The sequence below is a fragment of the Bradysia coprophila genome (genome assembly GCF_014529535.1).
Source record: "Bradysia coprophila strain Holo2 chromosome IV unlocalized genomic scaffold, BU_Bcop_v1 contig_144, whole genome shotgun sequence".
Classification (NCBI taxonomy): Eukaryota; Metazoa; Arthropoda; class Insecta; order Diptera; family Sciaridae; genus Bradysia; species Bradysia coprophila.
Window position 1 is genome coordinate 3,406,032 of NW_023503373.1, and position 22,410 is coordinate 3,428,441.

Here is a 22,410-nt window from a genome sequence, read left to right on the forward strand (position 1 = left end):
AAGCACACCAATACGTTCATTGCAATATAAAGGTCCTCATTTTCTTTAGGTCAAGGCAATATCTTGATGAAGACAGGACAGAAATCTTATATGAACTTTATGTAGCAAAAGACGACTGACAAGGTCTATCGAGATTGAATGAATACGTTAAACTTTTTCCACGAAATTGATTAACTCAATTTCAACTTCTTATTGATTCATAAATAAAATTACCGGCATTTTTGTGCATATCTCTCCTTACCCAATGTGAGCTTTAAATGTGTCCGGTTGTGTTGTTTCTTTTTGAAACTTTCTATGTAGATTTTCGGTTGCAAATTGTTCCTGATACAGTCTTTTCACGGTGAAATCATTGACGCGAAATTTCATTTCATCTTCAGTGAATTTGGTGCTCCCTTAGTAATTTTATTTAATTTGTCATATTGTCGCATTTCAATAGAGCTTTTTGATGCATTCTCTTCACTTAAAGCGCCTTCCTTTACATTTCACAGGGGCTCCTTTTCGTAGCCAGTCCGGCCCTGGCGGTAAGTTTATAGAAATGTATTTTTGAACACATTAAACTATTAAAGTTAAAGTTAAAGTACAACATATTTTGCCATTATTGAAACATATTTATGCCAATGGATTTGTTTTGAGCTTGAAATTTTTTTTAGTTGAAAGTACATGTACCCAAAATGTTATTGCTGTTTATGGTAGAGGACTCGGTCATGATAATTTTCCAATAAAAATTAAAATTGCTTGTACGGGCGGTTTTTGAGATAAACAGTTTTTTCAACATTTGGGACCCCCGTAAAACAGTTTCACCAGCAAAAATACCTTTTTCGGAGTTTTTTTTTGCAGAAATCTGTTAGAATCTGTGAAACTGAGGCTTCACCTTTCCAATGATACCACACATACAGCATACTCCTTATGAGTACAATATGTATTTAATCGTATAGAGGGAAGCAGTGTCAACCTATTCATAAGTTGAGTAAATTTCTGGTTATAATCTTAAATTTTATTTAAGGTACATTCGATTTACTAAATTATTCTACGGATGCACAAAATTCTAACTCAAACAATTTTAGAAAAGTTTCAATTTACAATTTTTTTGTATGAATTTGTTTTGCGTTATCAGTAGTTATGCTACACAGCAATTTAAGCGACCAGAGAGTCTCATCAAGCTCTACTATGCTTATGTACGCAGTAGGCTGGAGTACTGCAGCACTGTCTGGAATCCATATTATCATAAATACTGTGAGCAAATAGAAAGAGTCCAACGGAAATTTACACGAATGCTATATTATAAGTTCAACTGGCCTAAACAAGACTATCCGACAAGACTCAAACGGTTAAAAATGAAATCACTTGAAACTCGGAGACTGGAGTTGGATGAAATGGTTTTGTATAAGATCGTTCATGGTAAAATCGAAACTAATCTATCGTCACGGCTGTGTGTATCTCAACCGCAACGATTCACCCGTCAGAATGCTCATTACCTATTCTACCTACCAACACCCGCGTCGAATATTCAACTTAACTCTCCACTCCACCGTATGCAGAACCATCACAATGTCTATTTCAATAGTCTGGATATTTTCAATTTGCCGTATAATCAATTCAAGGCGGCTGTAAAGAGTACGTATCAGTTCTAGAGAGTGACTGATGCCTCTAGTGATGGGATTTTTATCCTGTATTTTTGAAATTTTTTCTTTGTATTTTCTCCCTTGTATTTATTTGAACTTTTTTCTGATGTTAATTTATTTTTTAGGTCTTTTTTCCATAGGAAAAAAAGACCTATTGTGGGCACTTCATCTGTCCGTCCGTCCGTCCGTCCGTCTGTGTCACAAATAAAATGTGATTGATAAAAGTTAAAATTGCAATGCTACTATGAACAAACCAACACCAGGCAAATCAATTATTATTTGTTATCTGGTAACCAATCGCTCATAGCAGATATAGCAATTTGAAAGTTTGGTAGTTGTTGGTAGTTGGACCCCCAAAATATTTTGCAGCAAAGATGTTTACCGTTTGAGAGCTACGCACCGAATGACGAAATTATTCTGCCTGCTTGCCTTTTTATAACTCAAATATTTGGTAGTTGACTACCACGTTGGTAAATTGCAATGCTACTATGAGCAAACCAACACCAGGCAAATCAATTATTATTTGTTATCTGGTAACCGATCGCTCATAGCAGACATCGCAATTTGAAAGTTTGGTAGTTGTTGGTAGTTGGACCCCCAAAATATTTAGTAGCAAAGATGTTTCTTCCTCGAAAGATGCACACCGACTGATGAAATTATTCTGCCTGCTGGTCTATTTGTAAATCGAGTATTTGGTAGTTGACTACCAAAGTTGTAGTTGACTACCAAAGTGGTAGTTGACTACCAAAGTGGTAGTTGACTACCAAAGTGGTAGTTGACTACCAAAGTGGTAGTTGACTACCAAAGTGGTAGTTGACTACCAAAGTGGTAGTTGACTACCAAAGTGGTAGTTGACTACCAAAGTGGTAGTTGACTACCAAACTCATACGGAGGTTGTAGAGATGTTTAATGTTTGAAAGCTGCACACCGACTGATGATATTAATCGGCTCGCTTGCTTATTTATAAATCGAAAATTTGCTAGTTGAATACCGAAGTGGTACTTGAATAAATACCAAGCTGGCAATAAACAGAAATCATACTTAATGCTCTTAATCTATACTTAATGCGAGACCCGACCTATTTTCATAATTTATTGCTCGAAAGTAGTGACATTTAGTCTTTAGGAAAGTTTCGATTAGGGATAGGTGGTTGGGAATGATGGTTAGATTCAAAAACGATGGTGAGGTTCAAAAAGAAAAAGAAAAAAGACTCACTAGGCGTTAGCCGGTACTATTCTTGTTTTAATTATGCTCTCTCGATCATTGTATAATTGGACGATAATCGTTAAATAAATAAACATAAATAAACATAAACCATGTTTTTGTGCGTAACATCTTACTTATTTTTGTAGAAATCACATAACCAATTTATATAAAGCAAATGACGTACATAAGTAATCAGTACAAGAACTTCTTAGGAGATGTGTGACGCAAGTTTTAAATTTTTAGTCAACCAAAATCCATAATACCATCCGTGATACCATCCCACTGACAATGTTTTTAAGAACTTACTTGATGACTCACACATCATTATTATATATCAAATCCAATATATACCAAATACTTTAAAAGTCTTAAAAATGGTTGATTTTGATTGAACGACGTACTACAACTCATACTACAACGTTAAAAAGCGTAAAATTCCACTTTTAGAAGTTTTTGGTGTAAAGTGGAATAAATGGATTAAATGGATTAATAGTATGTTGTGTTACAAGTATTGTAATGTTGATTTTTTCAGCACTAGACCCAAGTTTTCCTTACGAGCGGAGCGAGTAAGGAAAATTGGGTCGTGTGCTGAAAAAATCTCATTACAATACGTGTAACACATCATGCTTTGTGCCAACCGAGAATTGAAATAGACAAGAGCACAAAAAATCATAATTTTCATTGTATACAATCACTCTTCAAATTTGATCGATCACATTGCTTTGCATTTTCTCAAACGAATGCTGTAACAACTCATACAAATTCCATATCAACACTGCTTTGAGTGTTGTAATATCACATCAAACGGGTGCTGAAATAAGTCACTTTACAACACTAAAATGAGTGCTGAAAAGAGTCGTATTTCAATATCGATAACTAGATTGAAATGTCTAAAATTACAACACCCGTTTTCATGGCTTATTACAACACGCAAACCAGTGTTGAAATGAAATTCGTATGAGTTATTACAGCATTCGTTTTAAAAAAATGCAAAGCAACGTGATCGATCAAATTCGAAGAGTGATTGTTTACAATGAAAATTCTGAATTTTTGTGCATTTGTCTATTTCAATTCTCGGTTGGCACAAAGCATGATGTGTTACACGTATTGTAATGAGATTTTTTCAGCACACGACCCAATTTTCCTTACTCGCTCCGCTCGTAAGGAAAACTTGGGTCTAGTGCTGAAAAAATCAACATTACAATACTTGTAACACAACATACTATAATACCATTTTTACCAAAAAAAAAATTTTCTATACCTCACCAGTACTTGAACGCCCTGGAGATCGTGCAGATCTAATTTTCGTAATTAGTTTACAAATTTTTTAGGTGGGTAGCCTAATTATTTCGGTAAAACTAAATTTTTTTTTTTGGATTTAATGGAAGTGAGTCACCCCTCGGCAAATTAACTTATTTTATGGGTGAAAAATCCTAATTTGTAGTAAATTTTCAGTGAAAACTAGGAAAATTCTTATGGAAAATTGCACAATAATTGCAAATAAAAAGTGGTGCTATCGAACGCTATCCTTCGTTGCACAGAACTCCGTTAATACTTCACAAAACATCAAAAATAAATCTGAAAATTGGAAAATAGGCACAACATTTTGTGAAACACAAGTAAATCAACATTTTACCTTCGCCCATATATTTAACTTGGCTGAGACGACGTGCATTGCAATGTTAAGATCTTCATTTTCTTTAAGTCAAGGCAATATTGATTAAAACAGTACAGTATTCTTATAGTAACTTTATGTAGCAAAAGAATCAAATAAGAAATTACTGAATAACATACTGACAAGGTCTGTCGATGTTGAACGAATACCTAAACTTTTTCCACGAAATTGAATAACTCAATTTCAACTTCTTATTGATTCATAAATGAAATTACCGGCATTTTTGTGTATATCTCTCCTTTTTTATACATTCACAAAGCCTAAGCTTAAAGTACACATTAGAACTTCCATATGAATTGAATTATTTTTACCGTTTACAAAGTGGCATTGCCACTTTATATAATATAACCAATATGAATAACGAGACGTTCGAAACGTTTCATTTAAAAAAATAAAGTGCTAGGCCTCTTTATAGGGTGGATGTACCCATCCTCGGACAATTAACTTTTTTTTTCGACTTCGTTTAAGTACTGTAAAGGTACAAGCTATTATTGTGGATAGTTTGTATTTTCCTTCAGACACAAATTTAATTTAGATTCGTTTTATGTACACTAATTAAATAATTTATTTCAGAATTATTTTTAATTACAGTCAAAGGCAGTCAATTATCAGCATAAATTAGCTTCAGCTGTTTTTCAGCTGATCCATACAAACAATCACAACCGTTTATACGTCTTTATACGGTTTTACCACTATCATGCGCGTGCGTGTAGCAGCTTCAACCGTATGAACAAGGAAAACCAGTTTTGATTGTATGTGTGGATCAGCTGAAAAACAGCTGAAGCAAATTTATGCTGAAAATTGACTGCCTTTGACTGTAAGACTTTCATTCGGCCGAACATGAAAATCCAATAGTCGGACACTTTTCTGCGATGCCCGGACACCTCTATTTCAACGTTCGGATACTAACTGAATTAAACAATTTCACGGGCTTTTCTCAATAACATAATAAAATTAATCGTTAATCATTCAAATACACTAAAAATGAAGTGAAAACACTAAATTGAATAGAAAAAAAACATTTAAATTACGACTGACAAAGCATTTTTGAGTCACTCAATTTTGGTACCATTTTCGGTGTATTTAACATGGTATAAGTTGAATTTGACAGTTCATATGTTTTCCATATATTCCAACTACTGAATCAAAACCAAATATTCAGTTTGTATTAACCGGACACCCAAAAAACCTTAGTAATAATTGTTTAAAATCGTGTTTGAGTGAAAACTAGGCCCCACCTCTTGGGTGGGTCAGGTCCCTTGACTGTTTTTTTTCTTCTATAATTCCAGTCTTAGTTTTCTAACCATTTTAAAATGAGTTGGTGTTTTTGAGATCACAAAATTAAAGTCACACGAAAAGGTGATGTCTCTTTTATTAAGAAAACATCGGTCATCACATGCTTCATTTTACTTATATTTATTTAATTTCCTGAAGAAACAAAAAGAGCTATGAGTTGAAGGTCCAGCGAGCGATGTCTTACTCCTAATATGAGTCTCCTATATAGTCTACTAAAAGCGCTGAACAGGTGGCGCATTTCTTGCCTACCTCTTGAAAAAAAAAATAACTCATGTGAATTACGGCCCTCGCTTCACTCTGGCAAAATTCACACTCGTGCAAACACTTTAGGAACGAAAAAATATCTTTTAAGAACACGATTTCACGCAAAAATTGTCGTATATCGCAGATTACCAACCCAATAAAGTCCAATGTTCGAATTTAACCACATGAATTACGATACTGGTCGAAAACACTTAATATTTTCAAATCTGCGATTTTTGAAGCCTCTGAGAATTACTCGAGTTATCGTGTTATCAAGCAAGCAAGATTGTTCTAGACTTCTAGATTGTTCAACCAGAAATCCAGATTCACTTACTCGTCGAATAATTTTTTTTTTTACAATTATAATCCAACCTCACTACTCCAATATTATCCATCTACAAACTTAAAATCGGGTAGAAATTACTGAAGTTATCACGATAACAAGGAAAAGCGTCTGAGTATAATTTCTCCCATATCTTGTAACAACGATCACAAAATTATATTCACATGAAAAATCAATGTCTCTTTTATTTAGAAAACAGCAGCCATCACATGCTTCATTTTACTCAAATTTAATTTAATTTTCTGCAGAAAAAAAAAGAGCTATGAGCTGCTGGCGCAGCGAGCGATGTTTTACTATTTTACTCTATTACGAGTCTTTTATATTGTCTCCTAAAAAGCGCTATGAGTGTCAAATAACAGAAAACATACAAAACATGCGCTATGAGTGGAAGGTCCAGCGAGGTACGTTTAACAGCTAATATGAGTCTCCTATATATAGTCTACTAAAATTGGCGTATTTCCTGCCTACCTCTTGAAAAAATATAACTCGTGTGAATTACGGCCCTCGCTTCGCTCTAGCCGCAAAGTTCACACTCGTTCAAACATTTTAGGAACGAAAAAAATTCTTTTAAGAATACGGATTTCACGCACAAATTGTCGTATATCCCAGATTACTAGTCCAATTAAATTCCAATGATCGAGTTTAACCACATGAATTATGCTAATGGTCGAAATTGATTTTTGAAGCCTCTGAGAATTACTCGAGCTATCGGTTTCTCAAGCAAGCAAGCAAAAACTCTTTTGGAAAGTACTTCTTAATTGTTAGACCAGAAATCCAGAATTTCACAACTCGTCAGATAAGAAATTTTTCTGGAAATCCGTTGCAAAAATGTCGTGGTATAACAAGTTATGTTTACAATTACTCCAAACTCACTACTTCAATATCATTCTCTGTCAATTAAAACAAAAAAATTGAAAATCGGGTAAAAATTACTCAAGTTATCGCGTGGTAACAAGAGAAAGCGTCTGTGTAGAATTTCTCCCATATCGTTGTTCGAACATTATCCATCTGCAAACTCAGCCTCAAGAGTTTCAATCTTCGTCGATTTAGACAAAATCTTTGAAAATCGGATAAGAATTATGGAAGCTATCGCGATTATGGAAGCTATCATGATTTTCATTCTCCGTCGATTAAAACCAAAATTTTGAAAATCGGTAAAGAATTACTCGAGTTATCGAGTCCACAAGGAAAAGCGTCTGTGTAGAATTTCTCCCATCTCGTTGTTCTAACATTATCCATCTGCAAACTCAACCTCAAGAATTTCAATCTTCGTCGAATAATACAAAAAATTTGAAAATCTGATAGGAATTAGGGAAGTTATCGCGGTAACAAGGAATAAAATTCTCTTAAGAATTACTCCCATCTCATTACCCCAATATTGCCCATCTACGAACTTAACCTCATGATTTTCATTCTCCGTCGATTAAAACCAAAATTTTGCAAATCGGTAAAGAATTACTTGAGTTATCGAGTCCACAAGTGTACGACGTTTTCTGTATTTAACGTTTTTTGCCAATGTAGAACATTTTCAAAATATCAAAGTGAACTTAGCGTTACGGACATTTAAGGGTATTTTCTTTCATAAGACCCTGACTTTCAGTCAAGGGAATGACTTTCAGTCAAGGGAATAATATAAAATTAAACCTTAATTGATCTCAAAAACAATAGCACTGTTAAGTTAAATATCCTCAATACAAACAACACACACTCTACGGATAATAGCGGCAGAGTCAAAATGACCCAAAATTTTATCAGCTAAATTTGAAGTTTTTGGACAAAATGATGTATGGACGACTTGTTCATTATCAAAAATAAGGGGAACCTTCCATGCATCACTTTTTGATTGGACCACGAGAACCACCGGAACCACTTGCAAAAATCAAGCAAAATTTCGACTCTGCCGCTATTATCCGTAGAGTGTGTGTTGTTTGTATTGAGGCTATTTAATATAAGTAATTTTCAACAAGAAAAAAGAAGTGTTTCCAACACCTTACAAACTATTCTTCAGGTAGAAAATGACACTTTTCTGTACGTGGTAGCACTGTTTCGATTATTAAAATTATATAATATTTCAAGTGAATCCAGTTTCACGATCAATCGATAGTGAAAACTACAAATTACAACTGAAGGATAGTCAATCACAAGGTAGTAAAGGAAAGTAATAAATATGTTCAAGCTATGGCCCACCTCTTGGGTGGTTTATGTCCTTTGACTGACTAAGTCTTTAAATAATTCCAGTCTTAGTTTTCTTACCATTTCTAAATGAGTTGGTGTTTTTAAAATCACAAAATTATAGTGAGATATAAAAGCGATGTCTCTTTGACATCATGAATTTTGCATTTCCTTTATTTTCACTGGTAAACTAGCAGCGGCCAGCGCACGCTTTATTTACTCAAAAATTTAATTTTCTGAACAAACAAAGATAGAAGATGAGTTGAAGGATCTTCAATGAAGGTTCAGTTAACGATGCTTTACTCCTAATATGAGTCTGCTATAATATTTACCAATTTACTATTTCTTGAATAAATGAAACTCGTGTGAATATTCATTAGCCTTCTTATCAAGCGAAAAATTATTTTAAGAATACAATTTCATGCCAGAATTGTCTCAGATCCTAGATTCTTAGTTTAATAAAAAATCCAACCTTCTAAGAAACTGGCCGAAACCATCAGAAAACGCTCAGTAATTTAAGTAAATCCAATCATCAAAGCTCATTTTTCTGAACAAAGACCAAATGAAATATTTTCATTTCTGTGATTTTGGAAGTCTCTCTGACAATGAATCGAGTGAAAATATCAAGAAAGCAAACAAAATCTACATTATTAGACCAGAAATTCAGAATTTCTTTACTCTTCCTCAGGAGCGCTGATTTGACAAGGGAGCTGAATAATCTAGTAGCCCTACATTTAAAAAAAATGAAAATCGGAGAAGAATTACTGAAGTGGTGCGGTAACAAGGAAAAAAAGCTAATGAGAATTACTCCTATCTAACTACTCGAATATTGCATATCTACAGCCTGTAAATATTTTTCATATGCAGAATGAGCACCAGCTGAATATCACCAGCTGATGGATCTGCTAACACATACTTATTGTATGATAAACAATCAAAACACATTCTTAACAATGTGTTTACTTCGTTCATACGTGTTATGTGCGCGTAGATGACGTTAACGTAGAAATGTACTGTGTGTAGGTTGTCTTTGAATTGTATACAATACAAAGTGTTTTTGTTTGTTCACCAGCTGGTGATATTCAGCTGGTGCTCATTCTGCACATAAGAAACTTTTAACAATTGTACGAACTAAACCTCATGATTTTCATTCTCTGTCGATAAAGACCGAAATGTTGAAAATCGGTTAGGAATTACTCGAGTTATCGCGGTAACAAGTAACGTTTTTTGGCAAAGCAAAATATCATGTCATAAGACTTTCAGTTAAGGCCCGTCATTGGGAAATGACAGGACAGTTTCCCGAATATGTATGGAAAATTTTATCACAAAAATTCACCGAAAAGATTCAAAGAAACTCACCCATGATGCTTTCCATTGTATTCGTGCACCGTCTCTTCATGTCCCCAAGGCATATTTAAACACTAAAACACTTTTTACTCGATGCAAAAACAAAATTTATTTTTTGTTTTGTCGCGACAAAAACACAGAAAATATTTCGACACAACTGTGACACTCCGCTATTATAAGGACTAGAATGAATGTTTGCTGTGTTCACTTCAACGATGGTAGACATTTATTAAAATTGTAACCTCTCCCACTTCTTTAGTAAGCTAACAAGACTTCGCTGTGTCTAATTATGCCACCTCTTTGAACAAAAATATCGGCTGAGGTCGAATAATTATCCGCTGAGCTTTAACAAACCTCCGCTGAGCTCTAATAATTCTCCGCTGAGCTTTGTCAAACCTCTAATGAGTTCTAATAATTCTCCGCTAGGCTTCAGTAAGAGTTCGTCAGATCTTAGCACGTTGTAGTAAGGCAATGAAGCTAAGCGAATACTCAATAAGCATCAGCGGGTACCTAATAATTGTTGCTATGATTTAATAATACTCCACTTAGCTTTGGCAGATCTCCGCTGAGTTACCGACTCGCTCCATTAAGCCTTCCTGCAACTTGCTTAGGCCCAACGGACCTTCCTGAAGCCTAGCGGAGAATTATGAGAGCTCAGCGGAGGTTTGTTAAAGCTCAGCGGAGAATTATTAGAACTCAGCCGATATTTTTATTCAAAGAGGTGGCATAATTAGACTTCGCAAAGTCTTCTTAGCTTACTAAAGAGGAACGAACATTTATTTACGTTCAGCGCAGTCTTACGAGAGGCTACATTTTTAATAAATGCTCTCCCATCGTTGAAAGAATGTCCGCTGAGCTCTCGTAAAGCTTTAAAAAATGGTCGATGAGCAATAATGTATACGCTACCCTTTGTCAACCCTTTTTTTTACGTCCGACACTTTTTTGAATGAAAATATTTTACCGCCGAAGTGAACACAGCAAACATTAATTCTAGTACTTATAGTAGCGGAGTGTCACAGTTGTGTCGAAATATTTTCTGTGTTTTTGTTGCGACAAAACAAAAAAAAACTTTTTGTTTTTGCATCGAGTAAAAAGTGTTTTAGTGTTCAAATATGCCTTGGCGACCACAAGAGACTATGCCCGAATACAATGGAAAGCATAAGAGGTGAGTTTCTTTGAATTTTTTCGGTGAATTTTTGTGATAAAATTTTACATACATTTTCGGGAAACTGTCCTGTCATTTCCCAATGACGGGCCTTAATGGAGTTATTGAAGTAAGAGATTTCGTAGATCAAGTAAAGTAACAGATTCAATCATTCCAATAGTGAAATGCTTGCCGCCTGTGAAAGGTTAAGCTGAATGGAATACGACAAAAATGTGTGATGTTCCATTTTGTGTATTGAATTGGAATAATGGATTAGGGGCCGTTCATAAATTACGTAACGCTAGAGGGGGGAGGGGGGGGTATGAGGCAAGCGTTACGGTTCTAACAAAATTGGGTCAAACTTGACCCTTTTAGCGTTACAGACCCGGGGGGGGGGGGGTCTGAAAAATGTTGATTTTTGCGTTACGTAATTTATGAACGGCCCCTTACACAATATTTATGGTGTAAACCAGTAGTGAAAGACACACGTGAAAACAAAATAGGAAAATTCTTCGAATATAATTCAAGTTCTTTCATGTTATTTCACCTTATTTACGTAAAACTTATGTCTGGTGGTATGGTTATTATCCGTGAATAATAGTTATTTATGACATCGAGTGCAAAGTACTTTATTAGGCTCTACACTCCAGATCGTGAGCCTAATAAAATACTCTGCACCGAGATTCAAGCAATAGAGGCATCTAAAGTTTGCAAATTTTGCATATTATGATACTGAGTTACATAAAAACTTTTTTTTCAGCTTAAAATAAAATGATTTTCAAGGAATTCTACTTTTGTATAGAAATGTATAGCGTTCGGTAACAAATTTTCGTAAAGCTTTTTAGAAGTGGAAAATTAATTACATTTGAAGAATAGAGTATGGGAATCTGAGAATATTTCTCTTTGTTGGATCTAGTACACAGTAATGTTTGTAAATGCCCTTTTGAATTGATAATGGTCGTATTAGCATGACCCTTGAAGTCTTGTGTAAATATTAGCAATGATTTCAGAATGAATACACTTATTCAACGTTGAATATATAGGTGTTTTTATTCTGAAATTATTGCTCATACGATCAACAAGTCCTATAAAAGCGTTTGTATATCAAGTACAACCAAACAAAGTAAAACAAACATCAAAAAAGTGTAATACGAAGAGAAATCAGAGGTGCAAAATTTTTTGATTAAGTTTGGTTCAGGTACACCGTGGCAGGTTTTCACACTCTTGTTAGTATGTCAACTACATTAGTATATCGTTACCACTCTTTAACCGATGGGAAACCATTTAGACGATTAATATCATGATTAAGAAGTGATTAACTATGTTAATCGTCGTAAGTTAGTCTAATAATAAAAATAATCAGTAAAATATCGATTAATCAACCGAAGAATTCGCTTCATTCACTGACTCGTCGAGACCAAATTTTTTTGGTTAATCCAAGTGGTTCATTTGCAATATTTGTAGCGCTAACCCAGCAAGTCTCTTGTCAAACATTCTAACATCCAGAACGATGTATGATAACAATTTTGAAGTGACAGACTTCTTATCAAACCCTGAGATATTTGGGTGTCGGGGGATCCGGAAAGATTTGATGATTTTGTTGGGATACGCTTGTCGTTTTTATATGGTTAACTCATCCTAACGGTCCCATGTCCCATCTACGTAATATGTACTCGGGAATATCAAAAGTAAAAAGTTGCAAATTTCGAAAAATGACTTTAATAATGTTTAAGTTCCGATCTACAGCCTATTGAAGCGACTTAAAAAGGAGCTCGTTACAAACATTGATGAACTTTTAAAAGACTATTTTGTTACTTATATGACTAACAAGACCTAATATAACATTCATACAAATTAACTGAAATTGAAATCAGCATACACTAGTAGTGTACACTACACATACTCTTCCCACAACTGGCACTTAAGAGCTACATGAACACTCTAAACTCTAAAAATTGTTTTCCGAAAATAAATTAGAATTTGCGTTTCGTTCATTTGAACTTACGTTCTAACAACGAACTAAACACCGAACAGATACTGATTAAGTTAAGTACCTACTCAATATACACACTTCACATCTCAGCCAAGCGAATGTTCAACTTTGTTCGAATTGCGTAGCCCAGTCATTTCCAGGCCATTTTTCACCAATGGCTCAACAAATCTACTCGTTTCATCGTGACAATTTTCTCGTTTGTTGTTCAGCATTTGTTGAATACTACTCAAGGATTTGCCCTTTGTTTCGGGCACTGCAAAGTAGATGAACACAATTCCCAGCAGCGATATGGCCGTAAACAACCAAAATGTGCCTGAAACACCGATTGTTTCGCGAAGATTGTTGAATGTTTTTGTCACGATAAATGCCAGAGTCCAATTGGATGTAGCGGATATTGAACCAGCCAAACCTTTAATGTCCGGAGCGAATAATTCACCCAACATTACCTGAAAGAGGGGACCGAATATAATAGTGGACAATCATTAAAAACAACCCAGCAATCATACCCATGGTACTGGTCCGAGTCCGAGGGAAAAGGCGATGATAAACAAACATAGCGATGAAACTGGTAACCAACTCAAATGATCCACATTGCCGGATTCCTTGGCGTAGAAATAATATCCCATCGAGAACGTGCAAATGATGACGACAAATTCTGATGTTAGCAACAAAATGCGTCTACCCAATCGATCAACGATTACAACCGACAAAAATGTTGCGATTACTTGCACAATTCCTACCAAAGCTGTTGAAAAATCTGCACTGAAGTTGGTATTGGCACTCTGAAAGGTGGGAAATATTTTGCTAGTCACTTTTAGGGCATCGGTCGAACAAATAGGAAAAATGACCAAGATCTTGGAACATAACAAAAGACCAACAAATCCCTTCAACTCACCTCGAAAAGGTCCGTAGTGTAGAAAATAACAACGTTGATGCCACACAACTGTTGAACGATGAACAATCCAAAACTGATGCTCAAAGCTTTCACTGATGAACTACGCATCATCGACGCAGCAACGGATTTGGAAGTTTCCTTTTGTTTTTGTATGGCCATCTGCATTTCCGTTAGTTCAATCGATGGATCATATCTTCCTCCACGCAACCAAATCAAAGCTCTGGAAGCATCATTGGGTCTTTTTCTTTGCATCTGCGACGACATCAGGAGTTACTTTTATGTTAAATTGTAAATATTAGCGCAAGGACATACCAAGTAGGTAGGCGATTCAGGACAAAATAAAACGAGAACTCCGAAAATCAACGGAATCGATGCACAAATTACACTCAATTGAAATGCAGATACAAATGCACCAACTACATATACGAACAATATTCCAATAGTAATCAACAGTTGAAAGAATGAACACAACATGCCACGGATATCTTTTTCCGCTATTTCGCCTGTGTACATAGGTGCGACGACACATATTCCTCCGGATGATACACCCAGTAAAGTGCGACCGATGATCAACATCGTGATGTTTTGTGCGAACATAATAAGCGTCCAGCCCACTGTAAAGGGGATCACGAGCAAAAGCATTGTAGTCTTACGGCCGATGATGTTGATAAGATATCCGGTTAAAATGCACACAGAGCCTGCTCCTAATGTCATGGCAGCTCCAACCCATGAAAATTTTTCATCAGTTATTTCGAATCCATATTCACGATTCTTTATTAGCTTCGGACCTGTAGGTGCAGTCCACGCTACACCTGTACCGAATGCCATTGCACCTACGGCCGCTGTAATGACGAAGAAAACGTTTTAATTTTACACATTCCCTAAGGAAAACCATTTTTTAATAAAAACAACCTGCAATCGCGGCAAAATACTGTGTACGTTTCGATGATTTATCTGCCATTGAAATGTGTTTAATAATACGTTTAGTCCCCTACGTTTACATGCGAACTAAACTCTTTTGTGTAGTTGCATAATTTGCAATTTAAAATTGATTCAGATTGTACATTGATAGTCTTGTTGCGCAAAGATTTTAAATTAAAATTACTACGGAGTTCACGTCATCGAGAATTCTCACGAATGAATTCAGGAACTTAGTTTACACTTCACAACTGCATCGATTGAAGGTGACCGGATCGAATTGTATACGCATACTTTTACAACATTCATTGACACAGAACACAATAGAATTATTACATTTATTGAACATTGCGTTCAGCGATAAAACAACATTGATTTCATCGATCTTTTCGGACAAAATGATGGATGGAAAAACATGTCTTCAACTCAATTAAAAACGTTTGCAGCGAATGAAGTAAATCTAAAAATAATTAGGTTTTATTTTTAGTTATAGGCTCATAGAGGCTGAATGTAATGAGTGTAATACGCACGCACGAGTATTTCAGTTGTTGTATAAAAACATTCTCGTTTGTACACATGCTATGAAGAAGTGCAACCGAAGCTGAAATGATTTCATTTCATTGAACAATTAACGAGACCGTCAGCAAAGTTAATTTTCACATTTTAATTGTATGTTATTAGGGCAATTCCCGACCCGAGTTTAATTTTTTATACTCGAGTATAAAAGTTTAAAGTTTAAGATTTTGACATTATCGTATAAATTTGATGATTGTGGACTGAAAAATAATTACCTTTTTAGTCGACGGATTTTGATCAAACTAACTGCCAGTGTGTAGCAAATGAACTTAGGAGTCCGGTTAACTAATTAATTTTTCAATTGGACAAATATCTTGCGAGCGATAAGAGTTTGAAAAAACGGAATTTACATATTGATCACCTCATGATTTCAAAATCTTATCGCTCGCAAGATATTTGTCCAATTGAAAAACTAATTAGTTTACCGGAATGCTGAGATCATTTGCTACACACTGGCAGTTAGTTTGATCAAAATCCGTCGACTAAAAAGGTAATTATTTTTCAGTCAACAATCATCACATTTATACGAAAATGTCAAAATCTTCAACTTTAAACTTTTATACTCGAGTATAAAAAATTAAACTCGGGTCGGGAATTGCCCTATTATCTCTCCTCACTATAGATACAAAATCAACTAAGTAAATCTACAATTTACAATAGGACAATGTCAAGCTTTTGAAACGCTTGGTCGGACCCATTGGACACGAAATGTTTTCTAACAAAGTTGGGCAGAATGATAAGGAAGGAAACCGGTGAGAAAAGGTCTTTGGATTTCTTGTTGCAAAAACTGTCAATCTCGATCCAAAGAGATAGTTTATAGTTAACTGCATTTTGTAAATAAAAGCTTGAACAAAGATTCGTATTGATCGGGAAAAAAAGGGCAATATCTACTGTGATTTTGATTGCCAAGCAAAAGTATTGGGATATTTGGCCAAATTTGAATCGTAATCAAATCGTTTGTAGGTCAGAAAATTGAAGGATTAAAATTCTTGTGTTTCCTGACCCACAAAATAAATTAAGCATAAGCAAAATGCGTTGCTTGAAGGGATTTCAAATTTTAACAACAAATGAATAGATAAAACGCTTAAAATGGGACCTCAGTGAAACACCAAAACGACGTTCAAATTTTAAAAATTTTTGACATTTTTGTTTGTCGTAATGGACCCTTTTAGCTTCAATGTAGAGTTAAAACTCAGAAAACTCTATGAATGAGAAAATGTGTATGATTGTATGATACGAGTGAATTCGTTAAACGTGACCTTGAGAGTAGAAAGGGGGATCCAAGTGGATAACTCCCACTATTAGTGGTTAAATGTCCAAACGCTACTGGGTAGGTACAAACACTAACCCTTGTTATATATCACGGCCCTATGCAAAAACCAATTCGTTGTCGCTCAGTAACATATTCCCACGGCACTCCCTCTAAACGATTCAACGAATCGAAATAAATATTATGTTCATAACACGAATGTCTGACATCACGGTTTTCATATTAACCGCACTCAATATAATGTCAATATCATTCAACATCGATAGCGAATTTCGGAATAAATGACAAGCCACGTCGAAAAAAAACGGAAGTAATAGATCTAAAATCAGTCTCTTGGAAATACTTACTTAAATGAAGTAATAGATCCGATAGTAAAGCTGCTGCCAGTGAAAAGTTAAATTTGTTGCGTTACATGTAATTTAGACTTTAATCTAGAGTATTTGAGTTAAGCCACGACAGAGTAAAGTTAACCAGGCAGGAGTGGACGTTTGACAAGTGACCTGAATAATCTTGTAGCCCTATATTTTTTGCGAATAAAATTTTTCAATTTATGTCAGTGTTCATTTGAGTTCATTTTCATACAGTGTATTAGGTCCCTTATTTGAAGTTTAGAAAATGAACCGCTCCTGCCTGGTTTATTTTACTCTGCCTTGGTTAAGCCTATAACTTAAATAATTTTTAACGGATTTCAATGCAGTTTTCTGTAAATCAGGCGTGAAAAGTCAAAATCTTCCCATCGCAGACGAGAAAATAATCATTTTCTATCCACCGCTAAAACTTCGGGAGCCTTTGTTGTGAACAACACCCTAGAAATGCAATTTCCAACTTTTCATCCCTAGTTGAACAAATAACTATTCATGAAACACGCGCCATTTCCAGTGTCTCTTTATCGACCCTTCTACCTGTTTGTTGTTAAAAGGTAAGGTTCCATTGATCCTCTATACTTAAAGTTTTTAACATTCAAAAGTATCGACATATTATACATTACTTATTTCTCCAACTTCTCTCATTTCTCCATAACGAGTATATGGAGAAATGAGAGAAGTAAGTAAAAATAGTAGATTACAGCAGAGCCTATGTAAATGAGTAATACATGTGTGCGATGTTTGCGGCGGGTAATACATAGGCTCTTCTGTACTGTTCTTTAATGTGTAGGCATCCTGTGCGTTGTATTTACATTGTCTAAGATGAAAACTACGAAACAATTTTGCATAAAAATAGCATTTCGGAACCTTTCCACTTCTAACCATTTTGCACTAAAATTTAATTTTCATTTAGTAGGCATCGGTTGTGCACGCCATTTCGGCGATATTTATTTGACTTCTTCGTTGTTGTCATTCTCAGTTTCAGTGAAAAATTTTTGATTTTGTTGTTTAAAATTGTAAATTCAGTGGTGATTTTAGTGTTTTTTTAATAGTATCGGTGGCAAGTGCACCAAAAAATATTTGTGCCTGCGTAAATTCTAATTTATATCGTGTTTTGTGTGAAGTGCAAACATAAACAAAATCATCGAAAAATTTCCGACCAGTGCATGTAAGTGATCGCGCATAGCATGTAAATCATCGAAAAGTCTAACATGTAAATTGCATTTACATTCTCATCGCAGACAATGTAAATACAACGTACAGGATGCCTACACATTAAAAGAAATTTATAATGTGTCGATACTTTTGAATGTTAAAAACTGTACACAGCTTTATAACAAGAACTTAATTCGTTCATACTTTTCCATGATACCATACAAAAAAGTTAACAGATGTTTATGCATGTTTAGTTAGCCGCCGAGTCTATAAGTGCGAATTTTTGCTAATGTTTGGGTTCGCTTCCCGACCATTTTTTTATTTTTTTTTAGCTTTCGAAACAATTTTTAAATAAAATGCGAGGTCCAAAGGGTGGCAGCTCTTTCACATATTATTCGAATAAATAAAAAAGTTTAAAAAATTTTCACAATAGAAAACCTAGTTACATATAGTTAAGCACACCTAAGAGCGCATTTTTGTCGTATATGCAGTGTGGGGAATAAAAACAATCAAATAATTACAAAGAGTTGAATGCGGGAGTTCGAATTCCATCCAATGACTGATTTTTTTTTTAGGCAACTTACAATTGAAAAAAGCTGCAAAAGTTGAACAAAAAAAGCAATTCGTCATTTTGCAATTGCATTTAAATAAAAAAAGTTTACAATTTTCCTCACAATAGAAAACCTAGTTACAGTCAAACACACCTACGAACGCATTTTTGTAAGTCGTATGCAGTGTAGGGAATACGAATATAAACAAAGAATTTTTGCATGAGTGTTGCAGTGTTGATGACAAAAAAAAACTCATAATCAAAATGCCCCATTTTTGGGCCTTCCAACAGTGAAACCAAAAAATATTTAAATTTACCTATCGAAACTGTACGTTTGCTGGATGCGCTATTGAAATACCTACAAAATGAGCTATCACAACAATAGGTTGAAAAAAATTCACCCAGGTGAGATGACTTTTCCACTTACAAAATTCTTGAAAATTCCACCTCGGTGAAACTTGATGCTATACCAAAATGACGGTAAAACATTTTTTTAACTTTTTTTAATTTTTGTATGTTCTAGTAGACCCTCTAGATGCCGTACAGAGTGAAAACTTTGCAAAAGCATCTGTAGATTTTTTTTGGTTCGGACTCATAATCCAGCTATCTCGTGTAGCTCGAAAATTTTTGAAAAAGTGACGGTGCAAGCTTATATTGACTTAGAAAAAAAAAATTTTTGTTGATTATTATTGCTAGTGCGAGGGTGAATCGCGGTAGGGCGGAACCCGGAATGACTAAAAAAAATAATTGAAATCGACACACCCTACTCTACAGGGACTAAAATAAGGATTTTTTTCGGTGTAGCCACATCTTATCAGGGGCCCATGTTTTTGTTCTGAAAGGGCCAAATCTAATTTGTAAAACTTGTAAAGAAAAACTTGAAATAATTCATCTTGGGCGAATAAAGGAGTGGAGAGATCGTTCGAATGAAGGTTTTCGTCGTTTCCCCTTCGATTTATTACGCTTCCTTAGCAAATGTTCTCCGCGATTGATCAACTCACTTGTTTCATTTGTTGTAAAGTTTTGGTAAGGACAGAACTGATTCTCAAAATGTGTTAATTTCGGTCGTAAGGCATCATGTAGTTTTTGACGAATAAAGATTGAATTGAATTGAAAATTAAGTGGTTACAGACTTTATTTTAATTATGTTCCTTTAGGATTCATTTCAAATTTGTAAGATTCTATCAAGTTTCAGAAAAAAAAATTCAAGGAAAAGAAATACTCACTTTATACTCTCTGATTCGAGCAAATAATTACGAAAAGGCTATTCGCACGAAGTGCGATTTGTCTTTATTTGACTATTCACACTTTGAGGTATTAGTACCTCTAAGGAAAAATGCGTCGAGGGCGAAATTTTTGAATTCCTAGATTTGTGCAGCCTACAGGTAATCTTGTCACCAGAAGTAGTAATAATTCATCGGGTTGAAACTTTCTGGTGAAGAGGTTTCCATCAGTGCAGCGGTAAGAACTGATCGGGAAATATCTAGATATATACATTACGTCTGCAAACTCGAAGTTAGAATTTTGGCATAGTAATTCAAACTTTCGAACTCGTGACTTGCTAAGGGTGTCGCATTCTGCGTCTGAACTCAACAAATTTAACCAATGATTCGATTTTTGTCTTTAAATTTACTTTATCCTAAAATTTTCTTGAAAATGGTGTGGTTTCCTCAACAATTGCCATTTGTGACGCAAATTTTGTTGGTTTATTGGTTAAATTTCTTGAGTTCAGTCGAAGCATTAATTGCATGGTTATTGGAGCCATAGAAAAACTGCTTCACCATAAGATACAGTGAAATTTTCCGTGGTGGCAAATATCGATGGCAGTGTTGCCACTTTGAAGGGCACTGTCGCCAATTGCCTACACAATTGTTCCTTACTTTAGTCCCTGCTACTCTATATACCAATCAACAAACGCCCAAATTGTTGATCAAAAAACTACGAAGAGTTGAATGCGGGAGTTCGAATTCCATCCAATGACTGATTTTTTTATTATTTTTTTAAAACTTTGAAGCAACCTACAATTGAAAAAAGCTGCTGTGGGTGGAACAAAAAAAAGAAATTTGTCATTTTGCAGATATATGCATTTATTTAGCGCTCATAAATTCTTCAAATGTCCAGTAACAATAAACAACATAGGTCCGTCATGACTCGTACACACATACAGGCTTGATTTCAAACTGTGGTGGGTATTCAATGTATTTTTCATATAATTCGCTAGACCTAATTTTACCAGTCATTCGTTCAAATAGCACTTTTTAAAATGCGATCGTCGGTGGTCTGTAGCAATGTGGTTAAAAACGTTTGACTAGCGATTCCAATTATATTGAGCCTCATTCAATATATGGATAAAATAGTTACGTCACCTGATGACCCTAACGGTGACAACCAATTACCAAGATAATATCAAAGTAATAAACATATCAGGATCACATTGCGAATTTGACTACTATTTTCGTAAATTGCGTCAAATTCTTTTTTTGTAGTTTCTATGGTGGTTGAGTGGCAGGCCTGTAAATAGTAAAATCTAACTCAGATACGAATAATAACAGTTCTTAGAATGTTTGAATCAAACTACAAATTTTTAAAAGGAGAAAAATGTAGAACAGAACCATATCTACGTTTTTCTCCATTTGGCCAAAAATGAGCCATCATGGCATTATGGTAAAAAATCGATTTGAACAATGTCTAGGCCAGAAATATGTCAGAAAGTTTTATGATTCTTTTTTCAACACGCGATCTTGATCGAATAATCACTTTTGTATCATCCTTTCTTAGACACATTGACAAAAGTAACACTAGTTTCTTCACTACATAGCTAAGTTTGTTTGCAAAGTTTTTTCTTCGATCGACTTGAGATCAGACCACAGAATCATGTTACACTTTTTATCATATTTGTCATACAAACTCACCAATTCAAATCGATGTTCCTCTATTAAAAGAGCAGAGGAATCTATCGTGTGGTTGTGATGGAATGGTGCAGTGCAGATTAGCACTCAGCCGATGAGTCAAGAGTTTATCCATGGATTGAAGATGTTCAAAATTTGTCCATGGTTTCGGAGCAGTGCACAACTGCACTAGTGCAATGCTCAACCGAGACTGATTTTTCAAAAATCATTCGTAGTACAGTGATGGAGATTAACCGATTTTTATTTATTTTAACCTACGCGTCCCTACGCGGCAAAATTATTTCCCTGAAATTCTTTGAAAAAAAATTACACCTGGTCTGCCTTTCTTCTGTGAATTTACTTGTGCTACCGATGATGGTTTATTGCGGAGCACTCTGCCAGGTAAAAAAGAGCAAACATTTGCACACAATGCGAAGAGAGAACGAGTGTAGCCTGTTACCTGTTACCTGTTACCTGTTACCTTTTCGAGATAGCCAAAATTTTTAACTAAATTCTAAAAAAAGAGATTTTGAGACTTATTCGAAACGAAATATCTGGTTTTTACGCCTCCATTGTGGATATTGTCTCTTGATTTTTGATTAATTTCTCGAATTTCTCTATGAAGAATATTTTGAGTTGTGTAATCTCTAACACTCAAATTACAATTTTCAATTTACCGGATGTGACCCATACTAACTTTAATTATTAAATTTTGTAAGTGCGTAAAGGACACGGCAAATAGATTTTTTAAA

At 34.9% G+C, this 22,410-nt stretch overlaps 1 protein-coding gene across 1 annotated transcript; it reads right to left on the reverse strand.

Moving 5' to 3' along the window:
- Positions 1-12,749: 12,749 nt before the first annotated feature.
- On the reverse strand, positions 12,750-15,420 carry LOC119071219 (facilitated trehalose transporter Tret1-like). Its single transcript, XM_037176030.1, has 5 exons — positions 14,849-15,420; positions 14,249-14,778; positions 13,937-14,188; positions 13,548-13,823; positions 12,750-13,487 (listed from the first exon to the last, which is right to left on the reverse strand). Exons 1-5 carry the CDS (start codon positions 14,895-14,897, stop codon positions 13,128-13,130), a joined length of 1,467 nt encoding a protein of 488 aa, XP_037031925.1. The 5' UTR covers positions 14,898-15,420; the 3' UTR covers positions 12,750-13,127.
- Positions 15,421-22,410: the final 6,990 nt, after the last annotated feature.

Bases quoted from the DNA above. Each gene is read 5' to 3' on its own strand.
- LOC119071219 (XM_037176030.1), bottom strand. From the start codon at position 14,897: ATGGCAGATAAATCATCGAAACGTACACAGTATTTTGCCGCGATTGCA. The intron at 14,779-14,848 runs GTTGTTTTTATT...TCGTCATTACAG, and splicing joins GTATTTTGCCGCGATTGCAG to CGGCCGTAGGTGCAATGGCA. The intron at 13,488-13,547 runs GTATGATTGCTG...CCCCTCTTTCAG, and splicing joins GACTCGGACCAGTACCATGG to GTAATGTTGGGTGAATTATT.